Source organism: Pelobates fuscus, chromosome 8 (assembly GCF_036172605.1).
Source record: "Pelobates fuscus isolate aPelFus1 chromosome 8, aPelFus1.pri, whole genome shotgun sequence".
NCBI classification, from domain to species: Eukaryota; Metazoa; Chordata; class Amphibia; order Anura; family Pelobatidae; genus Pelobates; species Pelobates fuscus.
This window is the reverse complement of record NC_086324.1, coordinates 169,455,105-169,482,376: the sequence shown is the minus strand read 5'-3', so window position 1 is coordinate 169,482,376 and position 27,272 is coordinate 169,455,105. Positions and strand designations below refer to the sequence as shown.

General features: G+C 42.5%; 1 protein-coding gene across 2 annotated transcripts; it reads right to left on the bottom strand.

Moving 5' to 3' along the window:
- Positions 1-1,456: 1,456 nt before the first annotated feature.
- On the bottom strand, positions 1,457-26,035 carry RHBDL1 (rhomboid like 1). Of its 2 annotated transcripts, none has more exons than XM_063430769.1 (8): positions 23,465-26,035; positions 19,787-19,945; positions 16,103-16,327; positions 14,761-14,909; positions 6,065-6,177; positions 4,510-4,610; positions 4,112-4,172; positions 1,457-3,697 (listed from the first exon to the last, which is right to left on the bottom strand). In XM_063430769.1, the coding sequence occupies exons 1-8, from the start codon at positions 23,501-23,503 to the stop codon at positions 3,426-3,428; spliced, it is 1,119 nt and encodes a 372-aa protein (XP_063286839.1). In that variant the 5' UTR covers positions 23,504-26,035; the 3' UTR covers positions 1,457-3,425. The 2 variants fall into 2 exon arrangements, with proteins under 2 accessions (XP_063286839.1, XP_063286840.1); XM_063430770.1 differs by lacking the exon at positions 23,465-26,035 and adding an exon at positions 20,367-20,472.
- Between the last annotated feature and the right edge of the window lie 1,237 nt (positions 26,036-27,272).

Below are 27,272 nucleotides of genomic sequence, written 5' to 3'. Positions count from 1 at the left end.
TCTCCTACATGAGGTTACAAACACTCAATAACTTCTCTCTTTTCTTTTACAGAACTCACATTTACAGGGTTGTTCCCTAAAGTGTGAATTTAAAGGGAATTTTAAATTTTAGGTTAAAACAGCCAACCTGTAAAAATAATGAAGGCCTCGGTTTAATATTTTATTTTTTTTAAATGATCACAGTCTGGAATCGATTTCAATTAGTTTGAACCTGCATCAGAAATGATTCCATTTCAAAAACGTTCCAAATGATTTATCTACAGAAATCACCATTAAAGCCTTTGGGCATTCTTGTCGATAAATAATTTGAAAACGTGTTCAAACAGATTGAGTTACTTTCAAACGTTTATCCAAAAAAAGTTAACTAGAGGTGGAAGTTGGATCATTTTTCACATTCTGCGGTTTTTAGCCTAAAATTTGAATAACTGATCATTCACACTAATTCAGCATGTCTTTTTTTATAAATGGGGTCTTCTTTTACATTAGACACCCCTCCCCCCCTTTCTTCATGGTTTTATCTGCTTTGTGTAAGTTACGTTTGGCACATAAAATGTTTCTGTGTTTTTAGCAGAACTGTACCCCAAATAATTATTATAATAAGCAAAGATGTTAAAGGGACTGTCCAAATAAAATCACTGTTTAGTAGATAGTTAAAATAAAAACATGCATGTATTAAATTATGCTTTTTGGGGGGAGGTACATCTAAGAGCCGCTAACATAACCTGCAGTTCTCGTCTGCAAGCCGTCCCCTTCTAACACCGCCCACACCTTTTGTGGCTGTCCAATCACAGACTTCACAATGGATGACGAGAAGTCTTTGCAAGACAGGTGCTCTGTGCAATTGCTCTGAGCTATACAACCAGGCAGCTTACAGAAGTGGTTATCTAACAGCAAGGAGGTTAATTTATCTTGAAATCTGCAGGTTTTTTTTGGTTTTTGTTTTTTAAAGAGGACACACTCTTCACACATAACAATCCAGCTAGCTAAAGTGTTTTGGGGATTTGGAGTGTCCCATTTAGTGAATTTGCCTGCAACAAAAGTAATTGGGGAGTAGAACATCGTTTTGACCCTGTAGAGATTTTAATGTCTGCTTGAGTTTAATGGTTTAAAAAAGGTGTTTGTACCTATCAAATAAAATTATTTACTCAACAGTGGTTTATTCACTATACAGCATGTTGCAAATATGGGTAATTTCACTGCTATTTTACCCTGAATTATACAACTCTGTTTTTTAATTTACTACAAATTTTGGTGAATTAACCCAAGTAAACTGCAGTGAAACATCTTGCAACATTTAAGCCAAACCACGAATACAGGATAATTGGCCAATGTTTCCAGGTTACCTACTTTGACCTAAATACAGAAATTCACATTTGTATTCCCCACAGTTTAAAAGCGAATTCACTAAATTCTAAATGTTCGCCAGTTAGACTGAGGCAGAAATAGAATTCTGGGGAAAAAAGTTCAAATTCTGCTGTATTTACAGCTCGGCTGTTTGTTTTACCATGAATCTGGCAATTTCAGATTTGAATTTAATGCAATTTGGAGTTTGGTGAATAAGCTTATGGGTTCTAATGGAATAGAATCTGGGTTCCATCAGGGAAAGTGTTTTATTAACTTACCTAAATGGAACCAGACTTTAAACATCATGGGAGATATTCCACTGGGAACCTCCATCTTTTCTCTGTTTTAGGGTTATCATTGCGCTATTTATACCTCCAGTAAGTAACATTATCGTCCTGTTTCACTTACTGTATGGAAAGGGTTATGAGGCTTTTCCACCCAAATACATTTTAAACGAAGTTAAAAAATGTTGTTCATAGCTGCCATGTTGTCCATAAATGGAATGCGAATATTGGATTGCAAAATTTGGGATTGTTTCTCAAATCCATGTGAATTGTAAAAGAAAACAACACAGAAAAAGCATAGACATCGCTAAATAATACAGGTGAATTAAAACGGTTCAACTACACCTTTCATGACTACCACCCTCAGCAGACACTGATAGAAAACAAATCTTTAACATTAACAGCACGGTGCGGATATATCCTAGATCCCCCCTCCCTCTTAGAGACCGTTAAACTGCTTGTATTTTAGGGGATGCTTTAATAGCAGCCTGTTGATTTATACTCTAGTCATACATACATATAGAATATTACAAATAATTCTTTATATATCAATAAAATTTGAAAGCATTTTAGTATGGGAGATCATCAAATATATAGATTTTTCTTCAAAAAAAAAAAAGCAGCCACATTTAATATGTTTGTGGTGCGGCACCACAGATTCTAGGTACCGCTAAGCCAGCACTTCAGAAATAAAATGATGCATGTTTGTAAAGCGTGGCTGTTTTATGTCCATTTGAGTTTAGAGTTTAAAGTGCTAGTTCATCATTAAATTAGTAAGTAAATAGGGAGATATAGACTGCCTTTTATGTTTCACTAGATACCTGCTTGGTTCCATCTTGTAGCCAAAATTCCACATCATTGTGTATGGGTCTACACGGATCTTAACATTACCTGCAATGGGCACTCCACAATTCATGCCTGAAAGCCTTATTTATATGCTGGGTATTGGGCTTACTACAAAAGATTCCCACAATGCTTTGTCTAAGATGTTAATTACTAGTGGAAGTGGAGATTGGTGTGCAGAAATTTGGGGATATTAATCTGGTGCAGTACATACATTCAGACATCCCACATTTTTCAAGGCTTTTCACACACCAGAGCCAGGTATTTATAAAAAAAAAAAAAAAAACTAGCTTTGGTTGCGGGTATTGGGTGGCACTAGGCCACTAGCGTGAGCCTAAATGAGGTCAAATTCTGCACTCGAGTAAACCCGCGTTTTAAATCTTTTTTTTTTTTAATGACATATGCTCATTTCCCTTTTCTAAGCAGCAATGTTCTGGAGTGTTCGGTCTAAGTGGAACAGACCAGAATGCAAACAGTTAAGAAAGGCTTCCTCTTGTAACTGTTTACACCCCATAAGTTCCATTTAGACGGAGCGGTACATATATCTGCTGAATGATCTGTGGTTTGGATAGAGGGAGAAAATGCATTTGACTCTGGGGTTAGGGTAATATTTTGTAGTAATAATCCATTAATTCCTGAAACTCTCAGTGCCAGGGGGTTTATAACTTAGAGCAGTAACAGTATATAAAATCACCTGACCACATATATACATAGCAAAGAGCGTTACATTATTCTGCCTTACTGGGTGGGACTCAAATTGGGAAACTGTAAGTGTTGCGCCAATCCACTACCCCCAAATCCTGGGTCCAGTGTCGTCTCGTTAATCCCTTTGCTGTCAGAGACCAGCAATTACAAAGCAACTCCTGCCGGTTCTCCTCTGGCAGTTAAAGAATATCGGCAGGCAGTTCAGCACCGAAGGAATCTCGAGGGCATGACACATACAGGGTTCAAAGGTCAGGGGGGATGCGGGATCTGCACACCAAGAAGGTCATAAGCGAATACATTCCAGAAGATAGCAAAGGCAAGGAAGGTAGCGTAGCACAAGAGGATGACCCACCAACCACACTGGTCCTGAAGGTTCTCTTCGTAACTACGCAGGATCGTCAAACCCATGCTGACCCCAACAGCGGCACCCGCTAAGTGGGCCATGAAGCTGGGTTGGGGACCAGCAGCTGGTAACGGTGGAGAGAAACGAAGCCAGACTGCCCGTCCTACCTCAGAGCTCACTAGGAAGAGAGAGTGGAAAAACACATGGTAATATACAAATCTGTGCAGAGATATGATATAAACAACGTAAATAGAAGCTTACATACTGAATGGACAAGCTAGCAAGACCTCAAGGGCATCTAATATGCTCTAACGCCATATAATTTATGTCCACATCTATGGATGATCTATATGGCTCCCCATATAAAAGAAAGTCTCCTATTTATAGGTCATAGATGACAAGCTCACTCATATTACTGGGATTTAGTAAATAAATCCAACAGTATACCCTACAGGGAAGTATGATACTGTGAATCACATGCACTGGGGAATATTGCATCGATTAGCTCTGACAATGTGTAAAGAATATGGAGTGCTGATACAAGATGGCTGCTGGTATTACCCAGAGTCCTTTTCTGTGGTTTTGTACTTACTGCAGACGAGTGCAAGGATCATTCGGAGAACCTTGTACGGACAGCGCATGCCAGCCCAGTTCTGTGAGAACAATAGAGAAGAATGTCATTGGAGAGGTTTGGGGGGGAAAATTAAGCTTCTGACTTTGCAACAAGCCCTGGTGTATACCCTTAATGCGCATCCACAATAATATCATGATATACATTTGTAGATCCTGATATAAAATGTGTCCAGTACAGTTTGAATCTAAAAAATAAATGTAATTTATTTTAAGTCAAATGATATTATACTATACTCCGTGCCCATTGGGCATCACTAAAATGTCAGCGTGTAAAGTGCATTTGAGGCACTACTTACTAAAACCAACTGTCCGGACAGGATTAACTGTAACCTTCCTGCCAATGACCTCCATACTTACCATAACAACATTGGCAAGATGGGCAGAACAGAGGGCATACACTCCACCCGAGCCACCCACCAAAGGAGCTCTCATGTCTGTGACAGAAACTGCAAGGGATCCTGGGAGAAAATAGAGCGATTCAATGGTTTTAAAAATTAACAAAATGAATGTTTTATGATTAAAATTAATTATTACCTTCTATTTCTTTCTAGAAAACAAGTTTCCTGTTTAACGGTCTCTATGGGGTATTTGTATGAGCGCTAGAAATGGTATCAATTAGCATTGAGGGGGTTTAGGTTATAAGGAGAAATTCTGGGGCAATGACAAAGAACATTCTATCAGTTTCCATGGGGGCAGTTTAAGTTTTAGAACATTGAGCCAGAATTCTTCCCATTCTCATTGTCCAAAGAGAGTGCAAACCAGACGAAAGAAACCTGTAAATCGGTTGGCAGGGAAAGGGATATCTCTATACTAACCGCTATGTTACGCGGGTCATATACACTGAACAAAATAAATGCAACTCTTTTGTTTTTGCCCCCATTTTCAATGAGCTGAACTCAAAGATCTAAGACTTTTTCTATGTACCCAACAGGCCTATTTCTCTCAAATATTATATACAAATCTGTCTAAATCTGTGTTAGTGAGCACTTCTCCTTTGCCGAGATAATCCATCCACCTCACAGGTGTGGCCTTTTATTGTGGCCAGCCTAAGGCACACCTGTGCAATAATCATGCTGTCTAATCAGCATCTTGATATGCTACACCTGTGAGGTGGATGGATTATCTCGGCAAAGGAGAAGGGCTCACTAACAGATTTAGACAGATTTGTGAACAATATTTGGGAGAAATAGGCCTTTTGGGTACATAGAAAAAGTCTTAAATCTTTGACTTCAGCTCATGAAAAATGGGGGCAAAAACAAAAGTGTTGCGTTTATAATTTTGCTCAGTGTATATTGTGTATGGTCAATTATGGTTATAAAGACTGTGTAGGCTGTAACATGTTCTCTGTTCAGATTCCCCCAGCAGGATCAGTGAGGGGGCTGGCAAATCACAGCTATTATTTGATCAATAGGCAAATACACTCTGCGTGCTCTTGGTTAGGAGTAGATCAGCCAAGCTTCCTGCTAGGTTGTGTTTTGTGCGTGATTATTCTCCACTCCCAAATAGACATTTATACAAATCTGTTTCAGCTGTGTCGAACAAATCAAATTTCCTTTACACCCAAACAAATCAATCCTACTGGGATTGACCTGTGGAGTCTTATAAGAAGAAGAATTCTTGCTTAGTGTTCTACAAGTTGAACAGTCTCCATGGAAACCAATGGAATATTTCACATCATTGCTCCACTTTCAGAACATTGCCCCAAATTTCTCCTTATAACCCAAACCCACATGATGCCAATCGTGCACAAGTCTACTCTCAACAAAAAGTAGGCGAAAATATATCACATGATACAGTAAAGCAATATATATTTAAGGATTCATTTTTTTCCCTTGGATTAGTCTAAATCTTGTATTACTTTACCAAAATTCTGTCCAAAAAGCGAATGACATTTACAGCGTTATTTATTTACCTGCCAGCACCCCAGCCAGATACAAAGAGCTGATTCTTAGCACCCCGTGAACCATCTCCAGGGGTACCCCAATCATTAGCTGTAGGAGGGTATTAAACCCCAGTTGCTCCAATCTGCCAGAGACAATCGAAACAAAATAAGAATAGAGAGAAAACAGTGACATCAGGTTCTGCGCAAAGTGACATGCGGCTCCATTGTTTAACTTAATAAATAAAATGGATCTTGGAAATGAAACATCCTGGCTTTGTGTCTTTTTCTATTCTACATATACAAACTCTGTGATGTGAAATGTTTTCATGAACCAAAAGGAACTGGCATGTTAGAAAATCCTACTTAGAATATGGTCAGGATCCTACAGTACGTCATGGTGGGATGCAGATGAATGCTGTCCATTGTCCTGAACTAAGATTAGCGGTTCAGTTAACTATCGCCAAACATGTTTACTCCAAGTGATGAGTGAGTCAAGCATCCCGTGCAAAGACTAAATACATCTGACTTTTGCCAACAGCTAGATTACAGTAATTATTCTGATTTATTTGTATCTGGTACAAGAACATTGTAGATTACTTCTAGCTCATTGTTCATCTATATCTAAAGACACGTGTTACCTATCTAAATGAATGTGCATTTAAAGGTTAAGAATTAACCGTCTGCAAAAAAACATTATAAAAAGATACTTCTAAAGATAGAATTTGTATGAGATACTTCCTGACAAAACAGATTGTCTCCATAGAGCCGTTATAAGATACATGCCTGGTTTTTAGTCTAGAACTTCAAAAGTGGAAATATTTACTTTTAGTTCTTTTACAATTCTCTCATATATTTATTGCATTGGACATACATTTATTTACCAAAGTATGGGTTCAAAGTGAATTGAAACTGGATTTCAAATTTAAGGTCAGAGTAGCTGTCCTTGAAAAGTCAGCTCTGCTTTCCCTTCGGCTACTCTGGCTTTGAAGTGAATACTCACTTTGCTAAATAATCCTGTCACTGTGCACAGACACATTGTTAAAGAAAAACAATGAAGGGGTCGAAATGACCCCTTTATTTACCAGACCCCCCTAATGTCCCAATTTCACTGGGGCAGGCACAATTTTAGGGTCCTGTCCGGCTGGCCTTGGTTTGTTCCCTGGTGTCCCCAATTACGTCATGTGCCCACCGATTTTTATCCTCACCTGCTGTCATCCTGATCCAGGGGACGTCTATGTTGGGGTGTATAATTTAAACCATTAGAAATGAAGAAAGCTGCTTCCCTGCCTCATTTTATAATAAGACACTCAAGTGTTAATTTTTGGATGCAACCAAGCCTGAGTCATTCTGGCATCAACGCACATGTACGCTCTGGGTGTCCAGGAATGATGCAGGCCTGGCTATTGATGCCAGAACTATATAAGCCTTCATAAAGCTCTGCGTCATTGCCCTGTTGTGGTCTCATTAGTGATTTCCAACATTGCATTTTTTGTTCATTGTGTTCTCTGGTATAATGACCCGGGTTGCTTGGCTCTCCTGATCTCTGTACTCCAAGATGTGGCCTGGCATTGCATTCTTATGTATCTCTGGATCTCCTGCCCTTGGCTAGCTTCTGGACAATGCTATTTTCGACTATTCTAGACACTGGGTTAAGACCAGTCAATCTAAAGATCTGCAATATGTTCAACTTCTGTGTGTTAGAATCTCAGTGTTCCCCAAACCAGTCCTCAAGGACCACCAACAGGGAAAACAGGGAAATACATAAATTCTGGACTGTTGGTGGTCCCTGAGGACTGGGTTGGGAAACACTGTTAGATCATACCCTTCGCCTTATATATACACATTATTGGTGAGACGAATGGGCTTGTAGCTATTGGAACCCAGGCAGCTGAGAACCCAGGGATTGCGGCTACGGGGCACAGACCAACATCGTGCACATATTAACATTTTATTACTGCTCCACTTTTTATGTATTTGTTTTTTTTGGTGCATTCATTTGTCCTCATCTTCCATATATGTGAGGATTAACCCACGTGGAAGTCAGGTCAATATCTCAGCAGCATTGAGTTAGTAATATCTGTTGATCAGCTACTGATATGCTTAAAATGGCATAACATGCGTTTCTAAACCAAAACAGTCCCCTATCGCTCGAAAATACTTTATCACTGTTATTATGATAACTATGCATTCATTTTATACAAAACTGTGATATCTATCTATAGACACAAACTAAATCAATAGACTGCTAAATCAATGGTGCCTAAACTCGACCCACCAATTACTTTGAGCTATAATTCCCATAATTCCCTGCCTGAATTCTTTTTTGGAAGACAAAAGGTTGAGTTCCCCCAGAACATGCTGATTAAACCCTTTTTAGTCTGATGGGTTTTCTAAGCTTTAAAATACAAAATTACTCTTGGCCATGTCGCAGAGCACAAAAATAAACCCATTTTACTGGCTGAGAGCCCAGAATGTCCATTCTTTTTTATTTTTTTTAAATTGAAAAATATATTTCTATAGATCTATTTTGGCACACAGTCAGACCTTCAAAAAAAAAAATATAAGCATTTTTCATTACTATTAAATCCTCTGTTAAATAGTAAAACTGTTTTGCTAGGCTGTTGCCAGACAACCCACCATTCTGATTTGTTTAGAGACCTGCCAGAGGTGTACCGCTCAATTTCAGTCATAAAAAATATATTTTTGTAGAAACTTTGTTTATTTAATTTAGTAAACTCCTGCCTTTGAGAGTCTCTAACCTGGTATATAGCGTGCCTCCCATCACTGAGTAATGTGGAAGAATGGGAGGGGGCGTGACCTACAAGAGGCATGTCACTGTTGTCATCACTGGCGACAAGCTGGCGTAGGGGTTTGTGCTAAAATGGGCAAAAATTTAACGCCATCTCCAATTTCCAGAAGGCACACACCATATACAAAACCCAGGGATGATAGGTCTCAAATTCAGAGTAAAAATACTCCCATGAGCAGACATATATATATTGATGGTTAATAAAATATATATAGAATTAACAACACTGCAGCTCTAAAATATATAAAAGATTCATACTAACACCTATGGTAGGTGAAACCGTGAAATTGTACTCATAATATGCCACTCATCCAAAGAACTACATTTTAGAAGCTTGACCAACCAATCACAAACCGTACAAAGTACAAACAACGCGTTGACACACAACTCAATGTATTGGTTTGATACTGATTTTACTTTCATAAATTGTCTTTCTTAAATCTGTGTATATTTAGTGTTGTTTTTTTCTAATATGATTCCTTTTCAAGTTAATGTGTAAATATGGAGTGCGTATAACCTCACGGGCCTGTGATCCTGGTAGTTTTACTTCCACTGTTGTGTATTAACTTGATTCATGGCTGAAGCCAGCAGTTAATATTATCTAGTTATACTCCGTGATTTGTTATATGTAGGGAATTGTGATAAAAAATTAGCAAGGATTGGACATCGAAAGCTAGTTAATTCTGACAGGGCTTTCGATAGCTTGAAAAATGGATGGCCATATGTTAAACTAGTCCGTATATTTACGCAGTAATAATTAACACAAACAATGATTACTATTGGCCGCGTATTCAGGATTAACCCTGCTTCTCCGTCGAGTCTACCTATTCGCTCAGAAAGGGCCCAGATAGGGGGGATTCTCAGCCATTTCTGGAAGAAACATTTTATGATATTGGAGTCTTTGAACTGATGTAATTGCATAAAATATATATATTTTTAAATGAGAACCATCACTTAAATGTGTTCTGTTGCGAATAATATTACTATAACAAAGGCGTGAATAATTTAAGGCAAACACGGTGGAGAGAGACCTTTAAATAAGTTGCCACACAGCCATTTATTTTGGTTCCCATAGCAACAGGCTGCATGGCCTTGGTCACTTCAGGGAAGAGGACAATAGTAATTCAGTGAAGGATTCTGGGAAAATAATAGGGGGGGGGGAGATAGGCCCGTAAGACATGAATGAAAAAAAAAACCTGCTTTAATAAATATACATTATTTATATTTTATTTCTGCTGAAGACAACGTGACTGGTTTTTTTTTAATCCTTACCGCACATAATGAATGTGAGCTAAATTTAGAATTCGCACAGACATAATGGGCATAGAATGTTATATAACAGCGGTGGGTCAGGAACCGCAAAAAGGGATTTTTTTTTTTTCTGAAAAAAATAGTGTAGCGGACTGGACCCTGCACCAGAGTCTGCCCCAGTTTCCTGGAGGGGACTGCTTGCTCGCCTCCTGCCCAGTGATTATGGCCCCTGGGAGACATTGCCCTTTAAGGGACTGAGTTGGGGCTTATGGACTGCTATTATACTGTACTGACCCGTTAAGAACTGTATTTGGGCATAATGGATTGTATAATACTGTTCCTAGCCCTTTAAATACTTTGGGGAAAGATTGGTACTTTTTATACGGCACTTTGGACACAGTCGAAGCAGTCGAAGCTGTCGAAGCAGCCGAAGTTACTGAAGTTGTCGAAGTGACCGGCATCGGACAAAGGACCACGTGGCGGCGGCAATTTTAACGTCGAACACCGCCGACCCTTACCATCGCCTCCACTTCGACTAAAGTCGAAGTACCAGCAACTCTTCGAACGGGACTTAGCCGTTTTTATGCAGGAAACTGACCGACCGCACAGCCCAAATCCATGGAACTGTTTTGGGCAAGAAAATGTGCTTGCGGTCAGTCATAAAAGAACTTCCGTGTAACTTTTTATCTACTGGAGGGATTTGTATGATTTTTTAGAATGTTTATGTTTAAAGTATGCTGAGTCTGAATATGCTATTTATGGAGATTGGATACATGGTTTTAGAGTTATGAATGTTGGTTAAAAAGTATGTTTTAACCCCTTAAGGACACATGACATGTGTGACATGTCATGATTCCCTTTTATTCCAGAAGTTTGGTCCTTAAGGGGTTAAACTGTATGTATAATTGGATTACCTCTCAGGCTAAGGGGAGGGAATCTGTGGGATGTAACCATTGTGTGATTGGTGTATTGTAAATCCCTCCCTTGCATGGGAGAATCCTTTATAAGACAGTGTGTGAATAAATCTGGAGTTCCTGTTTAACCCTCAAAGTGAAGTGTTGTCTCATTATTGGGGGAGGATTTATTGCATGCTGTTCCAGTTTGACTGCTAGGAGTGCAAACCTATTCGTATGGTTCCTATTCAACTGTCTACAGCCTTCAGAGGCTTGAGAGGATTCATATGCTTCTCCGATACGGTGATTGTGGTGTCTGCCAGAGTGCTTGGAGTCCTCAGGAAACGCTAGGAGGTACCCAGTCGGGGTGTCAGGCGATCCGTTACAAATAGGTCTGGCATAAATATACACTACATGTTGCTCTGTGATTGGCTGACGTAAGCTGTATCTGTGTATAAGATAGCCAATGAAAGTGCGAAGTTATGACTGATATTCTCATCAATAGTTTATCAGAGAGGCAACAATTTTGGAAATATTTGACTGAAAACGTTTAGTTATAAAACTACATTACACATATGTTGTTATGTAAGATGTTTCCATGACGCAAAATATGCATGTTCTCCCTACAATTCACTTTGCAATCAGGCTATGGTGGACAAGTTGCAGGTTTGGTATATGGGAATGCAAAGACTCGAAGAATCGGGTGATGATGGCAGCAGAACTCCTTCTGCAGCCAAAACATTAAATATTGTGGGGGGTAATTAGTCCAGAATTTACAGAAAGCATCACACAGGGCAATATGTGGGTGAACAATTTGAAAAACTTCAGAAACATTTTGTAGATGCTCCAAACATCCACCACAACTGGGCTGTGCTTTGCCTCCTCTCAAAGAGACAACAAAATTCATACTGACTGCTAAACGAAGATTACATTTTAGAGATGTGACCTTTTAGGTTGTTGGGTTTTTTGTTTGTTTTATATTCTTTATTTTTGCGTTCATAAAGAAAAAGCAGTTACAGATGCGTTTGCAATGCCCCAACAGCATATATACACACACGAACACACACAATATATTAATAATATACATTGAATTAGTACGGCATGACATGGAAACACAATGCACATTTTTTACATAATGATATGATTTTAAACATGAGGACAGTCTAGTTAGGCGTTGACTGTTGTGGTAAAGGGATGATTACTATAGGCACTGTGTTTGATAGGATTTCCTCCCGGGAGGCCCCCCAGGTAACTCAGGCTTGAGTCCCACTGTGAGAACAAACTAAAGGAAACATGCTAATGGGGTAATTAAACAATTGTTAAGCTTGGCACACGGTGAGGGTACTGTGGGTGTATTGTTGGAGTACCATGGTTCTTGTGCTCAGTCCCGAGGTCAGCCAATGCCTCGAAGGGGGTACTCCACTTTCCTGTCAGGAGAGTCTCCGCGCCATGCCCCGTTGCCCACCTAGGTAGAGACCCACATACATGATTTGGAAATGAGGCAAGGTTATGGAGGTTTGCAAGCTTCTCCTGTGTGGCCTTGAAATCCGGCGTGAGCTGTGAGGCAGGCTCCTCAGGGTGGCCAGGTCGGGTTGTGGCAGGTTTCTTGTTGTAGCATTTACTGCCTTTCTCTTGCTGGGATGCCTGGGAGAGTTCCGATTGGCAGCTTGAGTGCGCCCTGAGCTGGGTCGTGTGATCCGCCATTTTCGAGCCCTCTGCACTTTGAGCACCAAAGGGTTTTCCACGGATCGTGTAGGCAGTTTGTGAGATAAGTGTTCTCTCGCTTCTTGTATCGGAACCTGTTGCTGCCTAAGTTCCAGCTTTCTCCAGAAGGCAGTGAATAAGCTGTCCAGTCTGGCTTCGAGGTCCCAGCATGTGTGAGAGCACGTGGTGTCCGCCATTTTCTGCTTTTCCATGGCTCTATGTTGCTCGATTTGTATATGCTTGTGGGTCATGAGGAGCAGGGTTGCCTCCCTGGAGTGGACCGGCTTCACCCCCACCAGTCCCTGGGGGAGGGGGGAAGGATGTCAATGAATCCACACAGCCAGTGACAGGATGAGGAGAGAGGCCGCCTCTCCCCATATTCACAATCCGCGGTAAGCTCTCAGGCTCTTGATTGCGAATTCACTCGGGTCAGATTTCTGGAGACACACCATAGCCCCCCTAGCTTGGGTAGAGCTATTTGGTGTGTGGTCAAGCTTCGCAATTGTGATTATTGTTGGGAAATCCGCTCTGTGAACATGCGGCTGTTCGGCTTGCAGGTCAGGCAACCCCCCCCCCCCCGACCTTTTAGTTTTTAAAGAAAAGACATAGCCTTTTAAAATGTGGCATTTCAAAATTACCCGTGCCGTGGAGAAAAATTGGTTCAATACTTAGAAAGTCTATAATTTTCTAGGATTTTCTATTTCATGGATCAAGTAAAGCGCTCAAATTGACAGAAAACCAGCAACCAATGTGGAGGCTTCTTTGAGGTTCTAGCCCCACCCTCTAGGACCCAGAGTTATGTTTTAAGATAACATGGAGTCACTGGAAGAAAAAGAAACAAAGGGCGGTGTCTGCAGTCACTATGGCCAATGGTCTGTCTACATCTATAAAGATTATACACGGTTTATTATTTAATTGTGTAATACACAGAATAAACGAGTAACCACTCCTTGAACTAACATAACAGACTCTCTCATATGTTACAGATAATTGCAAGCCTTAAAGAGTACTTGAAAGCACATCGCCAACAGAAAATGGACAGTTCCTTTTTAAGAGGCTGTCGGAAGGTAGTTATTATTCATGGGTGGGTGCGAAACATAAAATTACATAGAACACCATTACTGAAAATTCAATTGAAACTCACTGAATAGGCACAAATGCCATAACGCTAACTAAACCACAAAAGTCACACCCGTGCATAAGCCACACCCCTGCTTAGGTCAGATTTTTGGACGTCCCACTAACAATATGACTGATGGTGGATAAAACAAACAAAACAAGGACAGAACAGTCAAAGGCACAGTGTTATATAAAATGTACCGTAATATTGTTTTAAACTGGAGCCTATGCAAAACTCTGATTACAATAAATGGAAGCAATAAGATATGGTTAGACTGTTATTTATACTCTGCTTGCCACAAACCACGGGGAGTCCAGCTGTGATAAATAGTTTATATTGAGGAACTGGTAACAAAGGCTGAAAACCAAGTAATTATCTGCATATCGGCAGGAAGGCCTCATTATCTCTGACTAACGAGGGTAATATAATGGAGTTACATTCTTCAGCTAAGGGAAGAGAAGGGTAGCTCTGACTGATAAAAGACTTTTAAAGGGAATTGCATTTATTACTACCGGGTACTTTGTACCTTTCACCTTCAACGAGTTTATATTAATCACTAGAGTCGACAAACTGTGTAGATTTTCTGTAAACATATTTTTAAATCCATTAAAAGGTAAAGATTAAACGAGACAGGACTATGGTACTTTTGCTCCACTGAAAGAAACACTCTGAAAGCACTGTGTTAAGGGAACATTTCTGTGTTTAAAATAAAAATCTTTTCATTGAGAAGCATTGGGAGGCCGGGCGCATGCAAAGCATTGGCTGTACTGTGCCTGCAATGCTTCTCCTAGACCCTCTCCCCTTTGTGCACAAGGCAGGCAAGTAAAACTATGGCAGGGTACGATCCAGGAACTTTGTTAAACTGACAATTTCTCTTGTCACATGCAGACACACTCATTTCTATCCAATGCCGCAAAACAATGTTATTTTCATAAAAATCCAGGCTTACCCAACATGCATGAACATGTAGGTGAGAAAGCGCCACGCTCGTGCCCGATGCCCAGGGTGGTAGACGAGGGGGCTCTTCATGTACTCAGGGTGGTACGTCTGTAAGACCCATTTGTTCAATCTGACCCCATAACACAGGAAAACGATGATCTAGAATGGAGACAGACAAATATATGAAGAGATAAAATTGTGTCATTAACCTCTGCATTTTAATACCATACATTCCCCTCTTCCTAAAACCACTTGACCGTCTCTGCTGGCAAACAAATTGTAGTGATTCTAAAACTGAATGGTAATATTTAGCCCAAAATAACCGATTTGTGAAAAAAATCTCCAATTTAGCTATAGTATCAGCTTGGCAATTGAGCCTACATTTTGCTGTCTAGCTTTCAATTCATAAAATGTGCTGTTTCGTGATTACCTCCACATGAATACGACGTGAATAAGACACAGTTTGAGCATAAAACCTGCTCCATAATGATTGAGAATATAAGAATGTTCAGCTTAAGATTCTTGATACACAAACCATTGAAGGGAAGAGTCGCAACCCCTTTCTGCCAGATAAGATAAAACAGATCACATAGTCTCCGTTGTCTAGGTCTGAGGCTACTGTAAGACATTTAGGGGGATTTTCAATTCAATATCGTGACAATCTGATCATTGCAGGACTATACATATCTGGGAACGCTTGAATATGATATCTTGCTATCTACGATTGGGTTGAAAGAGAAGGTCCTCTTCAGACACGTTTTTGAACATGTGGTGCATATGGATGTTTGTGCTTCCCAAAAAATGTCTGCCTCCCACAAAGCTTCAGATATGGCCACATGTTTTGCATTGTGCATGTTCCACTTTGCATTGTAGGAAGAAAATCCATGTGGCGGCCATGTTAGTAATTTTTACTTTATGGTCTATCTTAAGGTTTGTAATTTGTAGCAATTGTTAAAACGATTACTTAGACAGTTCCCATTATCGTCAAGGCTGGGTGGCCTTAAATTCTGGTAATAACCTTGTGTAAGAAGTTGGTCAAGTAAAAACATTTATTAATTAGTTTATTTATTTACACAGTACCGATTTTTGATATAGGAGTATAGTCTAAAAAACTATTTTGACTGTACTGTTCCAGAGCTCCTACTGCTCTTAGTCTTCCCGTCATACTAATTGCTACTTTGAACCCCATATTCTATAATTGTGGTGGGTTTTTCGTGTTTCCTAGACTTGTAGGTGAAACATCTTTTGGTCAGATCTTCCACGTTATAAGATATAGAAATAGACCTCTGTTAGTGGATTAATAAAGATATACATTGAGTAATTCTGGTATGAGAGTAGAGAAGATTCCTTGCCTGTGTCAGAGTCACCGCTGCCATGAAGATAGGTGGAGGGCATGGTCGGTGTTGGTAAAAGTACCAACGTCTCTCCATCTCACCAGGTAGAATCTCATAGGCCACATAACGTACAAATCTCTTGTAGACTCCCAGTCCGGCCTGGTCAAGCAGGACATCCCGTGGGAGAGCCCGTTGACCACTACTGATGGCCCTTCTGAAGCTACTGGACCTCTTGCTGCTGATCTGCCATGCAAACAGGAGAAAATTCACTAGAAAATAACCTGCATCACATTAGACTAAACACGTCTACATAGAAATGGCTCCCAGGCAAACAGCTCAAACAGAGAACATTAGTATGCGCTTTCCTAAGAGATCTTAACAGTATTCCTGCCTAAAGCAGTTTAACTAGGCGTCCTCACACAGGCACTTGACAAAGTGTCCTACTAATCCTGTTATAATGCCACGATGCGTGGGCTCCGTCTGTCGGTCGCATGTAAAATATCCTGGTGACTTAAGCAAGAAAATGACAAAGGTGCATAAACAGCATTACAGGGTGGGAGCTGTGTAAGTATTAGACAACCACGGGCATATTCGTATATCACTGACCTTGAAGATCCTGAGAGTAATAAAAAAAAGGTATAAGTGGGACAGGAGAAGGAAGGAAATAAAATTCTCACTACCCTATGGATCACAGCAAATTTAACTCGTTACGCTCCATATCCCAAATGCATTTTTACCCATGAACTAACCCAGGTTACGTTTCAGCCAATCCAGTCCAGAAATATCTTCACAAAGCCATACAATGCATCATTTTATAACAAGCCAATTAAATATTAAGCACTAGCCTAAAGCAAGTATCTTGCTTTAAATGCCATGACATACAAATGAAAGTTATTTATAGAAAGGCATTAGTAATTTTTTCCCCCTTAAATAATAAACATAAATAGCTAAAATTTTTAAAAATAACAGACAACACGTACATCCTAGCTCACATAAACATTAATTTTAAGTTACATTTTCACTCTCGTTATTTAAAAGTTTATTACATTTATTGAAGCTTGTATTTTTTATTTTTTTTTAAATGATGTATATTTGATTATTTTTTTACATTTCAATTTTTATTAAAATCTGGCTGAGCGGCCATGTTGGGTCAGACTCTACGGTTATCCGACCAACTGTTGCTCAACCTAACGTGAATGCTGCTGGCTTTGCTCTGTGTGAACCCGCAGAAGCAGCAAGTTAGGTTGAGCAGCAGTTGGTGAGATCACAGTCGTGTCTGATCCAACATGGCCTCTCAGCTAGATAAAAAAATTAATGTTTTCGCAAAAAAAAAAAAAAAATCATATATACATCATTAAAAAAATATATCATTATGCTTCATTAAATGTAATAAAGTTTTAAAAAATTGGAAGTCCAAATCTATCTCTAATATAGCAAGACGGCAGGAAAAGGCATTGCAGAAAATGTTACAAGTCTTATAATATTTATGCATAAGATATTTAAAATGTGCCAGTGTTATATTTTATACAACAGCTTTATAGCATTTAAATGAGAGACACATTTTATATACACTTACAGAGTTATTTAGAAAAGTGAAAATTCCCAATTCTCATTTAAAAGTAAAGTAGTTGAATTGGAAAAATTATCTGTATCAGCTATGCTTCAAGTTCAGATCCCGTTTATGAAATTAATTTAGAATTCACGTTGAATGCCCAACAATTCTCAACTTGGTAAATAACCCTATTAGCTTACATTAACAAAATCTATCCCACCGGACGTACCTTCAAGTACAAACACAACAGTCGATAAGCGCTTACATTCTTTGTCTGCGGTATGCATGGACATTTAAAAAATGTTCACGTACTCCAGCATAGAGCTGAGATTACTAAAAGCATGAAATGCTTGATTTATTGGTAACAATTTAGGAGAAACACATTTCCCCATGTTTTACACATAATTTTATCACGATTTGGGACTCGATACAGGAACCTTCATAAAGCTCTGCTTTGTTTATTAAAATTGAAAAATAACCCAGAAGCGATGTTTGTCCAGAACACGAAGCTGTCTGACTCACGTTGAGTAAAGGCAGAAGCAGAACAAAGGAATCGTATAGCAGATGTTCTTCAAAAGATGCAGAGATTACTGGAGGCTTTTGGTATCAGGGCTAGCGATATCAAACATATCGGACAACCCCCAAGGAGAGTTTAAGTTCTGTGCTACACACACGCCTGAGGAACCCTGAATATTGATAAAATAAACAACTGTTCATCTTCTGCCAACTCACCAGCATCTGCATGAGTCTTTCCCTGTTGGCCACCACGCATAGATACAATGAAGTCTCTGAATGTCTGGTCAGGTGGTCGAGAGACCATTTTAGATGTGTTGATGGTGTACTGTAGCACCAAATGAGAGCCACACATTTATATAACAATGGTAACATTAGGAAGTTGAACCTAACATCAAGAAAAGTTCTCAAGGTTGGGGTGTAAGGTTTAGCTGTGAAGGATTTCAGCTTGTTACTGTATACTGTATGGACTCTAAGTTAGATGTCCTAGTGCCTATCAAATTGTGTTTCCTACCCCTCATCCCCAACCCCCATGATGCTGAACTACAAATCCCATAATTCTCTGACTATCTATTGCTTCCAAATAATTTTTGGAGTTGTAGGCCATTAAAGCATTTGGGGACCAGAGTTTGAAATTCCTTTTCTGGTGCATACCTACCAGGTGTCTCTATTTAGAAGGACATTCCCTATTTTGGGCCTTTTTTCTATCCTAATTCCCCTTGTTTCTAGGAGCTCCATATTGTTGGTGTGTCTGAGTGTATAACAGAGCTCCACAGCAATAATACTCCCAGTAATGTGTCTGAGTGTATAACAGAGCTCCACAGCAATAATACTCCCAGTAATGTGTCTGAGTGTATAACAGAGCTCCACAGCAATATTACTCCCAGTAATGTGTCTGAGTGTATAACAGAGCTCCACAGCAATATTACTCCCAGTAATGTGTCTGAGTGTATAACAGAGCTCCACAGCAATAATACTCCCAGTAATGTGTCTGAGTGTATAACAGAGCTCCACAGCAATAATACTCCCAGTAATGTGTCTGAGTGTATAACAGAGCTCCACAGCAATAATACTCCCAGTAATGTGTCTGAGTGTATAACAGAGCTCCACAGCAATAATACTCCCAGTAATGTGTCTGAGTGTATAACAGAGCTCCACAGCAATAATAATCCCAGTAATGTGTCTGAGTGTATAACAGAGCTCCACAGCAATAATACTCCCAGTAATGTGTCTGAGTGTATAACAGAGCTCCACAGCAATATTACTCCCAGTAATGTGTCTGAGTGTATAACAGAGCTCCACAGCAATAATACTCCCAGTAATGTGTCTGAGTGTATAACAGAGCTCCACAGCAATAATACTCCCAGTAATGTGTCTGCAATCTACATTTAGAAATCAGACGGTGTAAATAAGATACATTGTTCTAGTTCTAAATTAAATTTTAGTTCCATAAATACTGAATATCATGTCATTTACAATTTCTCAGCTCTTGCCACATCCACACCCCACCTAAACTTAAAGTGTCCCCCTTTCTCCTGGTGAAATGTTGGGAGCTATGTTAGTGGTACCACCAATAAGTCCCATAAATAGTTCTGCTTAGATGGGGGCTGTCCAGTAATTCAAGAATTGTTACTCACCAGGTCCACCAGTTGGGGGTAACAAATCTGCCCCTCTTCATTGCCCTGTGAGAGAGCAAATAACATCTCCAGCTTGGCAGGGTCCAGGGGCAGCTCATGGTTATTGACCAGAGTGGCGAATGTCTCTGCACAAACAAAACCCGTATTCTCTGGGTCGAGCTGCAGGAAATGACGTATAAGTGTTTAATAAGACCGACAGAGAATGAAATTGTAACAAGACGAGCAGGGCTCACGGAGAAATACATATTGAAATGCAGTGTAATTAGCTGAATAATCTTCCATAGTGAAAATTATTCCTTAAGTCAACCTCTCGGACAGATCGAGGACATGTGGGAAAAAGTTAGATGCCCCCCAGCTTTTGATGAACTACATCTCCCTGATTCTTTGCCTGTTTGTTAGGCAGGCAAAGCATTGTGGGTGTTGTAAGTTGCTGGGATAGGGGTTCCACCTTTTGTTCCCCCCTCCCCAATTAATAGTACCTGCAGAAAGTACTAATAAATAACAAGGGGTTCGCAGGAGATGACGAATATTTGGAGAAATCTGTACACGTTTTGTTTTACTCTCTATTTAATTCACCTACACAGTCATGTTCCGGTGCGATTAGTGGCATCCAGCTCTGTTTTATTATTTGCCGTCTCTCCCACTCATTCCTTTCAGTAGTTCCACGCGTTCACTGAACACCCACCAGTTTCCTTTCACATTCACTCCATTTATAGTTCATTTCTTGGCCTTTATTTCCTCGAAAAGCATCCTCCACAATCTGTCTGCAAAGCTGCATCAGCCCTGCCTCGTCCATTCATTCTCACCTGATGCATTAATTCATCCACTTAAAGGGACACTCTGGACCATTAAACCACTTTAGCTAGTTGAAGGGGGAGGGTTAGAAAAGGCTGCAGACAACAGAACTGCAACTTTTGCAAGCTGTTTTTAGGAATACCCCCAATGTAAATTTGCATAATAAATGCATGCATGCTGTGGAGTGTCCCTTTAATTGTCTCGTACTTCGCTCTCCCCTTCGAGGGTTAATGTAAGCGTGTTGCATTCCTGCAAGGTACATGGTGCTTAGAGCTCACAGAGCCCACTCTCATTGCTCACAGTAGTTATAATGGCACAGATTCAAAAGCACTATCAATCAGGCACCCGAAACACCTGGTTCTGGGTTGCTCATATCAATATTTTCCATCTGGCCCAGGCATTCTGAGCCTGACGCAAAAACAATGGGGGAGGCGCTCTCTCCCCTCCCTGTTGTGCACCTCACCGGTCATGTGCTGTGCATGTGCAGTCTCTCCCATCTCTCCTCACCGGTCATGGACTGTGCATGTGCAGTCTCTCCCATCTCTCCCTCACTGGTCACGGACTGTGCATGTGCAGTCTCTCCCATCTCTCCCGTCACCGGTCACGGACTGTGCATGTGCAGCCTCTCCCATCTCTCCCTCACTGGTCATGGGCTGTGCATGTGCAGTCTCCCCCATCTCTCCCGCCACCGGTCACAGACTGTGCATGTGCAGTCTCTCCCATCTCTCCCTCACCGGTCACGGACTGTGCATGTGCAGTCTCTCCCATCTCTCCCGTCACCGGTCACGGACTGTGCATGTGCAGTCTCCCCCATCTCTCCCGTCACCGGTCACAGACTATGCATGTGCAGTCTCTCCCATCTCTCCCGTCACCGGTCACGGACTGTGCATCTGCAGTCTTCCCATCTCTCCCCTGATCGGTCACGGATTGTGCATGTGCAGTCTCTCCAATCTCTCCCTCACTGGTCACGGACTGTGCATGTGCAGTCTCTCCCATCTTTCCCCTGACCAGTCATGGACTGTGCATGTGCAGTCTTCCCATCTTTCCCCTGACCAGTCATGGACTGTGCATGTGCAGTCTCTCCCATCTCTCCCTCACCGGTCACGGACTGTGCATGTGCAGTCTCTCACATCTCTTCCATCACCGGTCACAGACTGTGCATGTGCAGTCTCTCCCATCTCTCCCGTCACCGGTCACGGACTGTGCATGTGCATTTTCTTGCTTCGATGATAATTTCTCTGATCATTTCTCTCCCTTTCATCTATCCCATCAAACTTTCCTTTCTCCTCTATTGACTCACACTACTCTCAACCAGCCATCAGCCTTCTTCCTCTCGCAGCATCGCTCATTCTCATTTATCCACAGGCTCGCTTTTCTCAATCTCATCCATTCAATCGGTCACATTTTTTTTCAATCAAACATTAATTTATTCTTTTCCCATCCATTCACTGACCTGTCTCTCCCACTCATTCATTTAGATTCACTCAACTTCATAAGTCCATAACTCTCTCTCTAACCTATTCATTCAACTGATATTGTTTATCTATTCATTCACATGCAATGTGAGAATTCATTCGCTTACACTTTGTTCATCTCCTTTCTAGCGACATTTCTCCCTCATATCCGTCTACTTACAGTTATCTCTATAATCCCTGTATTCAAGTGATATTCACCAATTTACATACACAGTCTCTGTCTATCACATATGTGGATGTAAGGAATTGCAGGTGATATTTTATCTCTTAGCTAAATAGCTGAACTGAAAAGATAGCTCACTTGGAGAATGTTTTTAAATTGCCAATTTAGCTTGAAATTAATTTATATTAATTTTGAATTTACTCACACACAAGCACATTCTCTCACACGTACACACACATTGTATCTTGTTCACTCACACACACAGCCTTTCTCTCACAAACATATACATACAAACAAAATCTCTTATTCATACAACTGGAGATCAAATCAGCTGCTTTGGCACAACAAATTAGACATATGCCTTGCCAAAGTACATCAAGAAGTTTTCACATACACATAATATCACACGCGCACACGCACGTCTGTCTGTGTGTGTCTCTCTCTCTATCTCTCTTACACACACACACACACACACACACACACACACACACACACACACACAGTGTTTTCTCTCAGACACACACAGCATCTCTCTTACAAACACACTGTCTCTCTGTCTCACACACACACACACTGTCTTTTTTTCACAGAATATCTCTTTCATACACACATATACACACAGTATCTCCCTTCTCACACACATATATGCACAGTATCTCTCCTTCACACACACGTACAAAAGTATAATTCACAATTCAGTCTTACACATATACACACGCACATGCATATACACATATACACACGCTGTATAGCCCCCTGTCACACACACATAGAAGCACAGACACAGATATACACATTGTCTCTCTCCCTCACACACACATACATATACACACTGTCTCTCTCCCTCACACACACAAATACACACAGTCTCTCTCCATTACACACACACACAGTCTCTCTCCATCACACACACACATAAATATACATACAGTCTCTCTCCCTCACACACACAAATATATACACAGTCTCTCTCCATCACACACACACTTATATACTCACAGTAACTCTCCCTAACACACTCACAAATGTACACACAGTAACTCTCTACACACACACACACATACACACACACACACACACACACACAGTAACTCCTTCTCTCTCACACACACACTCTCCGTCTGCGTCATACACATATATACACAGTACATCTCTCTTTCTCATACAGTTATCACATCTACTGTGTCACTTACACACAGAGTATCACACACACACACCCCTCTCTCTCCTGGTGACATGTCTCACCTGCCCCTGGATGAGCCGTAGTAGGGAGCTCCTGTCCATATACCCCAGGTGTGCTGAGTGCCTGATATAGCAAGGTAGGAGCACTCACAGCCTGGGTACTCACGCTCACATGCAGCCCTATAGCCCCTTACTATGAAATAAGAGAGAGGGCTGCATGCACTTGGGGTGATGGGTCAACAAGCTTCCAAAACACAAACACTGAGGGGGCTGAATGATGTCAGAAAGATAATGGGGAGAGCAAGGGGTAACAGGAGGTCACTCAGATGTGACAGACATAGTGAATGGGGGGTCTGGGATATGATAGAGGTATGGGGGGGGGAGAGGTCTGGGATATGATAGAGGTATGGGGGGAGAGGTCTGGGATATGATAGAGGTATGGGGGGGAGGTCTGGGATATGATAGAGGTATTGGGGGGGGGGTCTGGGATATGATAGAGTTATTGGGGAGGGGGTCTGGGATATGATAGAGATATTGGGAGGGGGCTTGAATATTAGTACAGTATTGGGAAGGAGGGGATCTGAGATATGATAGTGATATTAGGGAGGGGGGCTAGGATATGATAGAAGTATTGGGGAGGAGTGCTAGGATATGATAGAAGTATTGGAGGCTAGGGTGGCTTGGATATTAGAAGAGTATTGGGGAGGGGGCTCTGAGTATGGTATGATAGAAGAGAGGCAGTCAATGATGGCTGATGGACAGATAGAAAAGATGGAGAGGATCAGGAGAGAGGGTTAATGGAGGCGGCTAAAAATCCAGCATCATCACAATAAAAGGAATAGTATGTGGCATATGAGGAAAGCCAAGGTAAGCTGCTAATAAGATGGACTGGGTGAAGGATGCTTGTCAGGAGCTCACAGAGGGGGAATGAATGACAGGGAGGGTGAATTGGGGGTACAGTGATAAGGAGCCATGATTAATATCAGGGAGATCACAGAGACAGGTAAAGGGGTGCAGAGGTTAGAGGGATAATTAGGGTACTGGAGCTAGAGAGATGAGGGTGGAGTTAATACAGAGATAAGGGGTGCAGGAGCTTGAGGGATAATTAGGGTGCAGGGCTAGTGAGATCAGGAGGTGCTGGGATAGTGAGATCAGGGGGTGCTGGGATAGTGAGATCAGGGGGTGCTGGGTTAGTGAGATCAGGGGGTGCTGGGTTAGTCAGATCAGGGGTGCAGGGCTAGTGAGATCAGGGGGTGCTGGGTTAGTCAGATCAGGGGGTGCAGGGCTAGTGAGATCAAGGGTGCTGGGTTAGTGAGATTAGGGGTGCTGGGTTAGTGAGATCAGGGGGTAGAGGGCTAGTGAGATCAGGGGGTGCAGGGTTAGTGAGATCAGGGGTGTTGGGTTAGTGAGATCAGGGGGTGAAGGGTTAGTGAGATTAGGGGGTGCTGGGTTAGTGAAATCAGGGGGTGCAGAGTTAGTGAGATCAGGGGGTGAAGGGTTAGTGAGATTAGGGGGTGCAGGGTTAGTTATATCAGGGGGTGCAGGGCTAGTGAGATCAGGGGTGCTGGGTTAGTGAGATTAGGGGTGCTGGGTTAGTGAGATCAGGGGGTAGAGGGCTAGTGAGATCAGGGGGTGCAGGGTTAGTGAGATCAGGGGTGCTGGGTTAGTGAGATCAGGGGTGCTGGGTTGGTGAGATCTGTGGATGCTGGGTTAGTGAGATCACGGGGTGCAGGGCTAGTGAGATCAGGGGGTGCTGGGTTAGTGAGATCATGGGGTGCAGGGTTAGTGAGATCAGGGGGTGCTGGGTTAGTGAGATCAGGGGGTGCTGGGTTAGTTATATCAGGGGTGCTTGGTTAGTGAGATCAGGGGGTGCTGGGTTAGTCAGATCAGTGGGTGCTGGGTTAGTTATATCAGGGGGTGCTGGGTTAGTGAGATCAGGGGGTGCTGGGTTAGTCAGATCAGGGGGTGCTGGGTTAGTGAGATCAGGGCGGTGCTGGGTTAGTCAGATCAGGGGGTTCTGGGTTAGTGAGATCAGGGGTGCAGTGTTTACAGAGATACGAGGACCTGTAGCTAAATGATGAGTGCAGGGGTCAGTGAGGGCTCAAGGGGTGCAGGAGATAACGATACATTGGGGTGCAGGATTAAGATGAGAGCAGCTGTATTACAGGTAAAGAGGGATCCATGGGAGGACAACTAATAGGGAGATCCAGTGCATGAAGCTCTAATAGGGAGATCAAGTGCTCTAATATGGAGATCCAGGGGGTGAAACGCAGATCCACACGCCAAGTCCCAGTATCCAACTCCCTCACTCCAAATCCCAGTATCCAATTCAACACTCCAAGTCCTAGTATCCAGCTCCCTCACTCCAAGTCTTAAAATCCAGCTCCTTTACTGCAAGTCCTAGTATCCAGGTCTCAGCTCTCCACATCCACAGCCGGCCAGGTGGGTACCAGCTCTCAGCATCCACAGCCAGCCCGGTGGGTATCAGCTCTCAGCATCCACAGCCAGCCCGGTGGGTACCAGCTCTCAGCATCCACAGCCAGCCCGGTGGGTACCAGCTCTCAGCATCCACAGCCAGCCCGGTGGGTACCAGCTCTCAGCATCCACAGCCAGCCCGGTGGGTATCAGCTCTCAACATCCACAGCCAGCCCGGTGGGTACCAGCTCTCAGCATCCACAGCCAGCCCGGTGGGTATCAGCTCTCAGCATCCACAGCCAGCCCGATGGGTACCAGCTCTCAGCATCCACAGCCAGCCCGGTGGGTACCAGCTCTCAGCATCCACAGCCAGCCCGGTGGGTACCAGCTCTCAGCATCCACAGCCAGCCCGGTGGGTACCAGCTCTCAGCTCCCTCGGCCTGAGGACCGCCTGCGAATGTCAATGAGCCTGGACAGGAGTGTGGCAGGAGGCAGCCAATCAGAGGCCGGGAAATGGGAGGCGTGACGGGGGTGGGGAGCTGACTGTCAGTGAGAGAGGAGGAAACCTAGCTCACCTTGTCAGGACATTCCCCCCAAATAGCATCCCTGCCACCCCCCCAATACAGTATCCCTGGCACCCCCCAAATACAGCATCCCTGCCACCCCCCCAAATACAGCATCCCTACCACCCCCACCCCAATTCAGCATCCCTGCCATCCCCCCAATACAGCATCCCTGCCAGCCCCCAAATACTGCATCCCTGCCACCCCCCCCCCCAATACAGCATCCCTGCCACCCCCCCCCCCAATACAGCATCCCTGCCAGCCCCCAAATACAGCATCCCTGCCACCACCCCCAAATACAGCATCCCTGCCAGCCCCCAAATACAGCATCCCTGCCACCCCCCAATACAGCATCCCTGCCACCCCCCCAAATACAGCATCCCTGCCACCCCCCAAATACAGCATCCATGCCCCCCTAAATACAGCATCCCTGCCACCACCCCCCCAATACAGCATCCCTGCCACCCCCCCAAATACAGCATTCCTGCCACCCCCCCAATACAGCATACCTGCCACCCCCCCAATACAGCATCCCTGTCACCCCTCTAAATACAGCATCCCTGACAGCCCCCCGAAATACAGCATCGCTGACAGCCCCCCCAACACATCATCCCTGACAGCCCCCAAATACAGCCCCCCCCCCCCCCCCCAAACACACAGGTGTGTGATAGGGTGTGTGTGTTATAGTGACTGGGAGCTGAGGTGGGTGACAGGGTGTGTGTGTTATAGTGACTGGGAGCTGAGGTGGGTGACAGGGTGTGTGTGTTATAGTGACTGGGAGCTGAGGTGGATGATAGGGTGTGTGTGTTATAGTGACTGGGAGATGAGGTGGGTGACAGGGTGTGTGTGTTATAGTGACTGGGAGTGGAGGTGGGTGACAGGGTGTGTGTTAT

Coding starts and splice junctions, on each gene's coding strand:
- RHBDL1 (XM_063430769.1), bottom strand. CDS start 23,503: ATGGACAGGAGCTCCCTACTACGGCTCATCCAGGGGCAG. Junction 19,946..23,464: donor TACGGCTCATCCAGGGGCAG/GTGAGACATGTC, acceptor CATTTCCTGCAG/CTCGACCCAGAGAATACGGG. Junction 6,178..14,760: donor TACATGTTCATGCATGTTGG/GTAAGCCTGGAT, acceptor TGTCTCTGGCAG/ATTGGAGCAACTGGGGTTTA.